The 12,012-nt window shown below is 39.3% G+C and overlaps 1 protein-coding gene across 3 annotated transcripts in view; it reads right to left on the minus strand.

Moving 5' to 3' along the window:
* Positions 1-1,873: 1,873 nt before the first annotated feature.
* fndc3a (fibronectin type III domain containing 3A) overlaps positions 1,874-12,012 on the minus strand; it is a 42,907-nt gene continuing 32,768 nt past the window's right edge. For all 3 annotated transcript variants that reach the window (XM_041994305.1, XM_041994304.1, XM_041994303.1), the window contains 12 exons: positions 10,799-10,937; positions 10,217-10,285; positions 9,981-10,099; positions 9,053-9,158; positions 8,691-8,866; positions 8,459-8,572; positions 8,216-8,365; positions 7,246-7,607; positions 6,517-6,729; positions 6,124-6,290; positions 5,270-5,394; positions 1,874-4,367 (listed from right to left, as the gene is read on the minus strand). In XM_041994305.1, the coding sequence (XP_041850239.1) occupies positions 4,044-4,367; positions 5,270-5,394; positions 6,124-6,290; positions 6,517-6,729; positions 7,246-7,607; positions 8,216-8,365; positions 8,459-8,572; positions 8,691-8,866; positions 9,053-9,158; positions 9,981-10,099; positions 10,217-10,285; positions 10,799-10,937 (2,064 nt within the window). In that variant the 3' untranslated portion in view covers positions 1,874-4,043. The remainder of the gene's footprint in view (positions 4,368-5,269; positions 5,395-6,123; positions 6,291-6,516; positions 6,730-7,245; positions 7,608-8,215; positions 8,366-8,458; positions 8,573-8,690; positions 8,867-9,052; positions 9,159-9,980; positions 10,100-10,216; positions 10,286-10,798; positions 10,938-12,012) is intronic.

Raw genomic sequence — 12,012 nt, forward strand, 5'->3', positions numbered from 1 at the left:
TCGCAGGGCACAGTCCGTTTCCATTTTACAAAAAAGAGCCATTAGAAAGAAACTGAATATAGACCCAACAAGTCCTTTATTTTTCCCATTAAAATAGTTAAAATTTCAGAATTTAGTGGAGTGTTGCATTTTACAAAACTTGTTCAAAGCCGAACAAACTTCAAAGGAGACAAAAGAAAAGGGAAGGTTGTCATCACTTAAAAGAAACAGAGATCTTTGAGGAAATAACATTCAGAACTAGACTGAGGAATCATGTTTAAGTGAAAGGAACCAATCTGTGGAATAACTTAAATAATGAAATCAAAACAATGTGCAACAAAAATATGAATAAGTGTATTAGTCCAGCAGCAGGTTTACCATCAGGAAGATGGATTGTTGGAGGATCTGAATAAAATGTGTTTTCTCAGAGCAATGTATTTATATTCATATATATTTATATTAAATATGTGATAAAAATGTAAATGGAATGAATGAAGATGATAGGAAGTAATACTGTTCTCCAAATCACTCATCATCCCTCTGGTGAAAAGGAGAAATGAAGAGAGCAACATCTCACCTCCAACTCAAAAATTTAGAAAAATACAACCCTGCCTGTTTTTTTTTTTTTGTAGGATAAAGTTTTGCTTCTCTACAATTTTCCAGCCTCCTTCCTGTCCATGTACTTGTACCTTAGGAAGTGAAGAGTTAAAAGACAGTCAAATATTGGCCATATAAGCAAGTTTTTCATTTACACCACATAAAGCTTAAAACATGGAGGAATAAAGCAGCAGGAAAGGATTTGTGAGGCGAGTTGTCAGGGGTGATATTAAGCAATCAGCAGTAGTTAATGTTCAGAGTTGGGTTTTAATAGCTGTCCACAAGGAAAATTAAAGTACCTGAGAATAAAGTTGCCAGTAAAGTATTTTTCTCTTAATTTAGTGTGTGGTACACAAGGCAAGTTCTGTCCTTAAGGGCCACAGTTCTGCAAGTTTAAGAGGTTTCCCTGTTTCCCTGAAACAGCTGATTCAAATGGATGAGTCACTGAGGAGAACTTGATAAGCTGTTGGGATTCATTTCATTTGAGTCAGGTGTGTTGAAGCAGGGAAACATCTAAAATCTTCAGAACCATGGCTCTCTAAGACAGAACTCACCTTCCCGTTTTAGAAAGTTTACTGTGTGCCCTCTTGTGCTGTGATAAGGATCTCAAGAGACAGACCCGAGAAAGAGATGGGAGTCCCTCCACACCCATAAAGGATCCATTTGAACAGAGGTGGAAACCAATGGAAGAACAAGAAGCTGCTGTGCTTTTTTTTGTCATATTGATCAAAGCATGTCAGATTTCAGAGATTAATGTCTCAGTAAATTGAGTTGGCTTGTGTACAAAGGTATAATACTTTCTGTAATTTGTTGGATAGAATATCAATCTTCATGATGGCAGGAATAACTGACTCGTGTTTTGATGCTAAAAGTATGTCATTGTAGTTTGAAAGGTATATACTGATGTTTTTTTTTAAACTGTCTGTGGATTTTTCTCACCGTTTCTGAGGTTTACTTAGCCCCAAGTTGACATCACATTAAGTTGGGCAACATGATGAAAGACAACTACTTTTGTTTTCTACAAACCTTTTCCCAGCAAATCCTCACAGCTGAAAAAGCTTAAACACCTAGAAACCACAAATTTCACAATAAATTCCACATTTTGAATGTCATCATGATGTGCATGGGCAAAGTCTTTAAAGCTCAAACTAGCAGGATGTGCAGATTAAGGCTCTGCATAAGGATACAAAAAGGTGAGTTAATAGCTGCTGTTAGGTGTGTATCTGCCATTCAAACACAGTCTTGTTAAATTCAAAGAGGAATCAAAGACAAACATGCTGAAATGTCAAACATGATGAAGAATTATAAATCTTTTATTGTGCATGGATCCTTTGTAGATATCATGGCTATACAGATACACTTTAGATACATATCTATGATTATACATTTTTCCCATAACGAACATTGTAAAGTGATATGTCTGGTAGTATGTATAGTATAACAAATTTTCATTTTGGAATGTACGGTGTATGAGGTAACTGCAAACATTAAAATTACATAAAAATGGTCTCTATTTTTGTGCATATTTTACTCATTTTGTAGCATTTTGTTAATCTCCCCAGCCAAAGGTAGTTAGCCCACGGTGAAGAGGTGTTAAAATGGCACACGTTGCAATCGCTATCAAAAATAGGAATTTTGAATTCTTTAAATGACAAAGAGAAGACATTTGCAGAATGTCTGAAGGACCAAATCATGTAATTATTCAGGACGTTTTGCAAGGTACCTGCATTTAATTTTTACAGTTGCAAACAGCAGTGATCTGCCCAGAACCAAACAACACTAGACCCTACAGCCAGATTACCACTGATTCAGTGTCTGCAATCTGTCACAAATACTTAACACAGAGAAAAGGCAAATTTAGATTCACAGGAAGTACATAACACGTTTTGTATCTGCCTTATGCATTCCATGATTGATGACTACTCAGGATTTATCATCTTCTGTGGAAAGTATTAACTTATATTACTTCAATATTATAAAAAAATAAAATTCACACATGTATGACCTGACAAAAGAAACCAAGATAAATCTTAATATATAGAACTACTTTCCATTTCTCTTATGATTACATGTTAACTAACTTCAAATGAATGCTGCAAAAGTAAAAGGAAAGAAAACACTAAAAGTGTTTTATTTCCTAACACTAAAAGAAAAAAACAGCCAAACATAAAAGAACTTAAGAAAAAGAAAATTCTCCCGAGATTTTTTTTCCTCTCAAATTAAGGCCTCTGAAACAACTGGTACATACCTTTTTCTCAAATTTTTTTCCTTTCTTTTTTTTTTTCTTTTTACCTTTTTTGCTGAGAGATTAGCTGTTTCAGTGACACATCATGTGATACTACAACTTTTAAAACACCCAAAACCCAAGTAGGGCTTGCACAATCTCAAAGTGTGTTCTATAAAATGCATCACAAGACCAAAACACAGTCAGTCAAGGTTTTCTCCACTAATGTGCAAAATCAATTACCAGGGGAAAACAAACAAACAAAAAAACATACAAGAAAGCATACACTTTTTTTGTGCTGAACAACAATATTTCAGAGTAAAGCAGCTGCATGATTGTAAAAACAAGCTACAGTATAACTATATGATAGTAAAAATAATTAGAATTCACTGTTAGTTTGGTTTTTGTTTTCTAACTTTATACTGAGCATTTTTTTTCCTCAATCCTACAGATCTTCGTGTCCTCGCTGTACAAAAATATACTAACATTTCTCCAGTCATTTTTGCATCCTTAAACATTGTGAACATCAAAAAGGTTGGAAAGTGCTAAATGAGCGTTCTATACTGTGATCAAGATTTTTTTTTTTCCTTTCCTTTTCTTCTGGTCTCCTGAAAATCCTGCATGCTGGAAGATAAGTCCCTTCATCTGGCCCTGAAGTCCTCCTAGCCGTGTACAAACTACATACAGTATACACATCTGGACACATCTCACTGTGCAAACACTGGCCCATCAGGTCCCATGATCAAATAGCGCATAGGCTAATGACACACCTACATACTATTTTTGGAACACATCTATCAAAAACAGTTTTATACTGGACACGTAAATGGAAATATAAATAAAGACTATTTCTATACATTTTATATATGCGCCACTTCTCTCCTCACTCCCTCCCCTCCCCAAAACAAACCAGAACTATATGCTTTCTGAGTTCCTTTTGCGCAAAGGCTAATCATTACGTATCAGAGATTTGAAACGAACACATACAACAAACTTGGGACGAGGGGACAAAAGGCAGGAGAGTCCGGAAGGTATCACAGGTGCCAAATGAGATGTTACATCCTCATTTTATCACTCTCTTATTCACCAGCTCATCCTCCCGCAGCACTCCTTTTCAACTAATGCAACTACTCTGTTGAAACCGGAAAACAGTTTAAATACAAAACAAAGAATACAAAACAACAGAGAGATGGAGGTGAGGGGGGGTAAAGCTATAACCCTGCAGCTGGGTGGCGCATACGGCTCATTTGATGACAAAGTATTGGATGACAAAAGCAATGAGGATAGCGATGACAGCAAAAACCATGAGGAGGAGGAAAGCGCACTGCTCGTCTGTCAGGCTCTGTCTGGTTCGGTTGGACTCTGTGCCGGTTCTGGACCCTGAGCCGGCCATGCTGCTGCCCAGCACCACATCGTTCCGCTGGGGGGAGAGGGTCACCGTGGGGCTGTAGGGGCCGCTCAGCTCTGTGGCGTCTTGACACTGCCTAATAGCACATACTCGGAAACGATAGTCGCTAGTGGGCTGTAGGTTCTGAACATGGAAGGATGTGGCAGCACCTTTGTAGGCCTGTAAACAGGAAGGAGGAAGAGATAAGAGGATTATTTTATTAAATCTCCCATATAAATGAAAATTTGACAAAAAAAAAAAAAAAAAAAAGCTTCCCATCTTATATATTATTCCTATTGTAGCCTTGACCATATTTGAAATAATAAAGTATATCTGAGCTGAATTTGTTAAGACTAACCCTTGGTAAAAGTGGGATGCCATCTGCTTTTGCCAACCTCAGATTCCCTTAGGTTTTTAGTGACCACTATCTCTGTGGTTTGGTTTTTTATTCTCTTTTTTTAAAAAATGTGCTAAATACTATTTAAACTGTTAACTAATCAAACTGAAGATTTCTTGGTAAAGAAAAAAATAATACATTTGAAGAAGGAGGTAAAAAAATCTTCTGGAGACCAGCATTACTGCATCAAATCAGAAGAAGTATTACAGTTACTGTGAAGAGTCCAGCAGTTGCTCCTATCCTCACAAAAAGAATAATGTCCCTTTCTTAAACCCGGACTTTAAATCTAGTGAGGCCACTGACACCAACAATAAAGGAGAAAAACAAACAGGAAGGACAGCCACAGATTTCAAGTTCCTGATTCAATTGCTATCTGGTGAGATTACCATAAACCTGCAGTGGCCATTATTCCATGTTAACATGGCTGCAGGCCATTATGAGGGATGAATGTGCTGGCAGGGGGCGAGACACCTGGGATACCTCATGGATCAATGACCTTTGCATAAGTGGGCAATTTAAAATCAGTGGTGACTAATACAGAATGCAACAGTGCCACCATGAAAACATTAAAGGCCCTGAATCCATCTGTATCCTGATCTGCATAAAAGGCCACTGTGATGAATGACAGGTCAGACGGAGGTAACAGGGAAGGACATGAAGATGGAGAACACAGCAACACCAGTACCTGTTTGAACTCAGAATTTCCCATCATACATTGCAAGGTGTAGATAACTGGGTCCCCCTTCATGGGTGTCAGGGCCTCCCATGTGACTTCGCAGGAGTTGTCATCTAGACGCTCCACCTTAGGGGCTGGAAGGTGAAGATAAAAGACAGAAGAGAGACAATTTAATGTAATATTAATGTGTCCAATCAGATCAAAGGACAACAAGTTGCAATAGATTTACTGACAAATAATAACAGCACATATTGTTCAGCATCACTAACACAATTTAAAAGATGAAATTTGAGGTGCACAAACGTACTCCTTGCAAACCTCTTGGCCTTTTACTTATTTATTAAAAGAACCAAACAAAAAGAAAAAGGGAATATCCATTTATTTAAGCTTCCCTCAGAGAGGCAGTACCTCCTTACTGCCATCAAGATGGGCGAAAGAATACCCACCACACCCAGTCTGTGTCAATATCAACACACCAATGAAGAACACAGCATTTAGACTTTATCATGAACTGTTTTTGTCTGAGTCCTTCGCTTTTGAGAAGCACTGACAATTCTGGTGCATTCTGGTCTGATTAAAAAAAGCTGCCAGAGTGACAATAAAGCCTACAACTTCATTACTGACTGCACTGCGTAGGATCAAAAGAGGCTGGCAGAGAACAGACGACAGAGCTGAACAACCCGACTCATGATGACGGCCAACAAGTGAATCTGTGACGGCTGAGTCTTACTCAAATGAAAGTCTAGTCTTGGTTAAGTGAGGTTAAAAGCTGAGCACACCGGCTGTCAGAAAGAAATGCTTGTGAAGATAATAAGAACTGTTGTACCATGAGAGGGAAAAAAGAAAGAAAAGTGGCACTGTACCTTTCACAGGGGCTGGAGGAGAACGTGGGGTGGTGAATGTGTAAACATTGGAGAAGGGCCCTTCGCCCGCCTCATTAAAGGCCTGGATGCGGAACGTGTAAGAGGTAGACTCATTAAGCCTCTGGACTTTGTGTGTATGGCATGGCCCTTTATATAAGGATATAAATCTGCAATGACAGGAACATGAAAAAGGGAGAGAAAGGATTTAATGAGCACAGAGTAAATATGGAAAGGAAAAAAAAAAAAAGAAATAAAAAAGAAACTCTTAATATGCAGCAGCCTAAGCAATCTCTATCTTCTTCTTCTAGGGCACTTTGTCTGGTGAGTTGCTTTCATTACTATCTGTTCATATCTTGTTTCTTTTCCCCTTTGCCTGACTTCCGGACCACCGACCTGCCGTTCTTGTCCCCCATCTGCAGCTGATACTGGAGGGCGTCTGAGGTGGCAGCTTTGGCTGGACCATCGCCCCACTTGAGCCTGAGAGTCTGGTGGCTGAAGGCGGTGCACTCCAGGCGTGGAGGTTGTGGGGGCAGGGGCTTCGTCTTCAGCTTAAAGGTGTGACTAAAGGGTCCTGTTCCCAGACTATTCTGCGCTTGAATTCGGATCCTAAGACACAAGAAGAAAGATTTTATTTGACTCTGCCCTGCAACAGAACTAGGTGACTGAACATGAACAGACTTTATTAAAGCTGTGCATCCAGAGAAAAATTAAATTTTAGATTAATAAGACTTTCTTAATAGATAATTACATTCATTGCCCAGCTATAAAAAAAACCTCCCCCACCTGGATTTAACTTGACAAACAGATAAGAGTCCCCCATTGGTACTGCAGTGTTTAATATATTAAATAAATGATTAAATTAAATGGAAGAAAGGGAGCAGCATAACTACCTGAAATGTTTAAGAGGGAAATTAAGAACAGTTTCACATGCAAAGCACTGCAGACAGTCTATATACAAACTCTGTGTCTTTCTTAATCATATCATTTTTTATGATTTACGCATGCAGCGATCCAACACTTTCAAACCACTAACTCAAGCTGACATCTGAAAAGTTTAAATTCGTGCAGTGCAAGCATAATGCAGCCTTTTGCAACCATCTGAGATAGCAATAAAGCACCAACCTGTAGCTGGTGTCAGGCTGCAGATGCTGGACGATGTGTTTGGTGACGGGGCCAACAACAACAGGCTGTCTCTCTCCGAGGTCAATCAGGTAGGAAGTGATCTCTGAGCCATGATCACATGGAGGATCCCAGCAAATACCTAGGCAGGTGGATGGAGAGAAGACTGGTGGAGGCTGAGAACAACTTTCCTCCTCTTCTTCTTCTTCTTCTTCCTCGTCTTCATTTGCATCAGCTGGCGTCTCGTATTTTTGTAGCTCAGACTCTTTGAGCACGTAGATGTTGCTGACAGCTGCAGGCACAGAGCACGGCGTCTGACAGAGCACTGCCTCGCTGAAGGGCCCCACACCAGCCACATTGACAGCCTGCACAGGAAGACATGAGATTGATCCTGACATGCCAACGTCAGCTGTGACGGGCAAAGCGAGGACTTATATGTAATGTCTCTATGTGACCACAAGGTGGTGTTCCAATGTAGACATTTTAACAAGGCCAACAAGTTTTGAACACTGGTAACATAAGATTAATTAGCTAGTTGTCATGGCCAGGAATATCAAGCAGTACATGCAAACAGCAACGTCGAAAACCTTAAAAAATAAACGATTGCTAAACTTGTTCATCAAATTATCAGTTAACAACTAAAAATCCAAAGAAGGAATTTAAAAAATATGGAGCGCACATCACTATTATCCATCATTAGATTTCTATCCCAAACTGAACCTACAAAATTCTTGTAGGTTCAATAGAAATTATTTTTACTGCAAGTGTCCTAGATTCTTGTAAAGACCTCACAATTTTTTCAAGCTGAAATTAGTTCTTAAAATATAAAACTATTCTTTATCTAATATGAGGTGTAAATCTATGCTGATGCTTTTAAACAACTGTGTAGACTGAATCAACAAAAAAACAAATGACATTAAGTGAAGCTTCACAAAAACAAAAAGCAAGCAGTAATGTGACTGTTAATGCTCACCTGCACCCGGCAAAAGTAGTTGGTTGCAGGCAGCAGTCCCTTCATTTCATGGCTGAGTCCTGGTCCACTATAACACATCATCATGGCTCCTTCAGCTGCTCCCCACTCCAGACGATACTCTGTCACTGGAGCTCCGTTGCAAGCAGGTACCTGAAAGTGACAGTTGCAGAATACAAGAAGCAGTTTTGAGCAATTCTTCCATTAAATAATGATGCATATAGATGGAAATGAAGCCGGTCTTACCTCCCAGCTCACAACAACACAGCTGGGGGATTTGCATGTGGTTGAGGGGGCCTTGCACTGCTCAGGAGCTCCGGGGCCAGTTGTAACCTCACAGCGCTCCGAAAGAGGCCCGAACTGTTTTTGCCAAAGAAGAACAACTATTGAAACAAATGGGTTGTTTTCACAGTAGATTTTTAATATGCGTTTTACAAAGAAATTTTATTCCTCCTGTTATTAACAGATCAGTTCTCACCCCAGCTTTGTTTGCAGCTTTGATCCGGAAGCTGTAGGTTTTGCCAGGCATTAACCCACCCACAGAGCAGTCCAGCTCTGGACCCTGGTAAACCTCTCGGCTCTCCTCAGACTGCGGCCCACTCACTTCTACGCTGTAGCTGGACACCGGGCTTCCACCGTCTACTTGAGGGGGACCTGAGATGTTTGCACATAACAGGTTAAATCAGTGCAATTTAAACACATAAAAAAACAGTATATATACAAAGAAAACATACAACTGAAAATGAATAAGATGTTGCATAATTAAAACTCACTTTGTGGTAGTTAACAAGACAAATGCATACATCCCACACAGATCTATGTTTGAGAGGAATGACTCACCCCAGCGCAGTTGCACCTCCCTGGCTTTGGGCTTGCCCACCAGTCGAGGGGGTTGGCAGGACCCAGGGGGCACTGCGGGAGTCTGGACTTGCAGGGTCTCTGACAGCTTGCAAAGGAATACAATGTGCCAATTAAGACCCACAGAAAATAACAAATTGACAATCTCACACCCTCCTCTCACTTGCCTTCACAAAAGATACTGGATACAATTTTCATTTTCAACAGCTTATCAGACTGATTCAGGCTACATCGGACCATGGAGGAGACAAATGTGAATACATTGTCTAAAGGTAAATGAGCACACTAAGAAATATGTTGTTTTCTAAAGTTAGATGATCTCACAAGTGAAAATCAGACCAAACGTCTGTGACAAAGCAAAACATGTGAGTTCTGTGTCACATTGAGCTGCACCGAAAAGCAGGAACTCAACACAATGACTCATATGACTTTACCAGCCCCGTTGCAAATAAATGCATGCACAAACAGCTTATTGAGAAATTAACGAAGAGAGCCTGTGAACTGAACAAATTAAGAAAAACATCCTCTGACATGCAGGTAACGTTAATTGATTAGTAGGCTTATGTCTTGTACTTACATACCAAAAAGAATAATCTAATCTCCTACTATAGATTCACTAAATGACAATTTCCTATTAAAACTCACCAGAAATAAAATGCACATCAAGAACTGTTTGCATTAAAATGAAATCAGATCATCATTGGCTTCCTGCTGTAACAATTACAATTAAAGTGAAAGCCAAGAAATGTGTTAATGATTTAAAAAAAAAAAAAGAAGGGTAGCCTAGATAAAAGTGCAAATATTCTCTAATTCAATCACTGAAATCTAAGCGATCATGAATTATTTTTTTTGGAAACACAAAGCTGTACACACAACACGTGTGCACGTGTACTGATGCTGAATGACTCACTGGGCTCTTCCCTCCCTCGCTGTTGCAGTAAACTCGCGTCTGGTATGAGCAGCCAGGTTTCAAACCATCACACATGTGTTCCAGAGCTGGCCCTGAGTAGATCAATTCCCATGATAAACCTAAGAAAAAAAATAATGTTTAAAATTCATTTAAATTACAGCTAAAAAAAAGTGGTGTTTCTAATATGCCCCAAAATAAAATGTTCAGCAGTTTAATTATCAGCTTGTGGAACTTACCACTTGAGCCCTCGGACAGCTCAACGATATACTCTGTGACTTCTGCTCCACCATCATCTTTAGGGGGCTCTTAATTTTAAGAGAAACAAAATTTCAGTAGCTTATTAATCCATCTGCTTTTCCTGCTTATCCATATGAGGATTTACAAATTTCTATGATCTGAGGCAGAGCTGGAAACTATGACATGAGGAATAATTTCGTGATGACTCGCTGCCTTTTGCCTCTGTTGCATACAGGTAAAGCTATTAGAGATAAAAATTTAAGCTCATTATGGCACACAGAGAAATTAAATGTTTTCATAACTATGGACATGTTTTTCTATTTGAAAAAGGGAAGCAGAGACCAGGCACACAGCAGTGAGGGATGTGTTTGCACAGTGGGCTGTATGAATGATCCTCGCCGACGACTAAATAGAAGAGAGAATTGTATACCATCCATTTTACGGACTACCTGGAATGTCATCTGCCTCATCTACTGTCAAGCAGAGCTCCATGAAAAGAGTGAATCTGTAAGCTAGACTTGCCAGGCTGCTGACATGCAGGGCTGAGAGGTTTTAGGAAAGGAAACAGAGGAAAATCTCACCCCAGGCCATTTTGAAGCTGTTGGGCAGGACTTTTCCTCTGATGACAGGCCTGCAGGGACAGCTGGGTCTGTCTGGCTTTGTGACGAACTCAACCACCTGACTAGGGTTACTCTTCCCTTCGGAGTTGTATGCTGCCACCTGGTGAAAACACACAACAGTGATCAGTAATAATTCCTAGAAAACTGGCAACAGTTTGCACTGCAGGTTAATGAAGGCAAACATAAAAAGGCCATTACATTTCCTGATAGCGAGCACTAATTAGACTGAGATGCAAATTCAGTGCGCCTGCAACTAAAATGACCCTTGACAAATATCACATAATCAACAAGTATCTGAAGAAACTTTACAACAAAACTGTTTAGAAACCATAATCATTAACACCATGAGGCAATACAGCGTTAGTGTTGTTGCATTTCAGTGAGAAACATCTGCAATAATACAGACGTCTCTGAGCCTGCTGCGTGGAGCTCATTCACATTAAACAACGAAAAACTCCTCAGCACCCCACCTCCCTTCACACTGTGCAGCTGGATAATTGGTTTTAGGGGAAAGAGGAACTTCCATCAGTTATGCATGTGTTAATGTGTTCGAGTGATTTCTATCAGTAACATATTAGAGCTGTGTCACAGATTGTTCTGGCTAACTGAGTAAAACTTACACTTTCTTTTACCAGTCTAATTTCATCTTCTTAAATAAGTGGGCAGAAAAAAAGCCAGCAGTCATTTTCTCGCAGCAAGCGGCAGTAACAACAGCTATTGACTGAACTGCAGCAAAATACCTGTAATCCAGCTGCCAGGCTGATAACTACAGAGTATAAACACTTATGGATATTTGAAGAGGATTACTTTGGTATAACACAAAATATGTGCAAAGAAACATGCTGATAAAATGTTTGTAATTCTAAATTGTTTTAACCAACAATTTATTCCATTACATTGTCAGTTTTATCCCATCAGCAATGAAGTCTTTACTGTTAATCAAAAAGGACTGAACTCTATTGGGGATTTTTGTTGAGTTCATTAAAAATTGCTGCACAAAATACCCATAATTCAATTATTATATGGTGTTACTGACAGCAGATTGAAGGATAAAGGAAAAATTAGCTTAACTAATCTTTTTATTTTCTTTAAAGAAGCTCTGTGGTGTAAAGGATACACACAAGTGAACACGATTACAGCACAAGCCACATTTAAGAGGTTTAAAACATCTATAA

Source organism: Melanotaenia boesemani, chromosome 9, assembly GCF_017639745.1.
Source record: "Melanotaenia boesemani isolate fMelBoe1 chromosome 9, fMelBoe1.pri, whole genome shotgun sequence".
NCBI classification, from domain to species: domain Eukaryota; kingdom Metazoa; phylum Chordata; class Actinopteri; order Atheriniformes; family Melanotaeniidae; genus Melanotaenia; species Melanotaenia boesemani.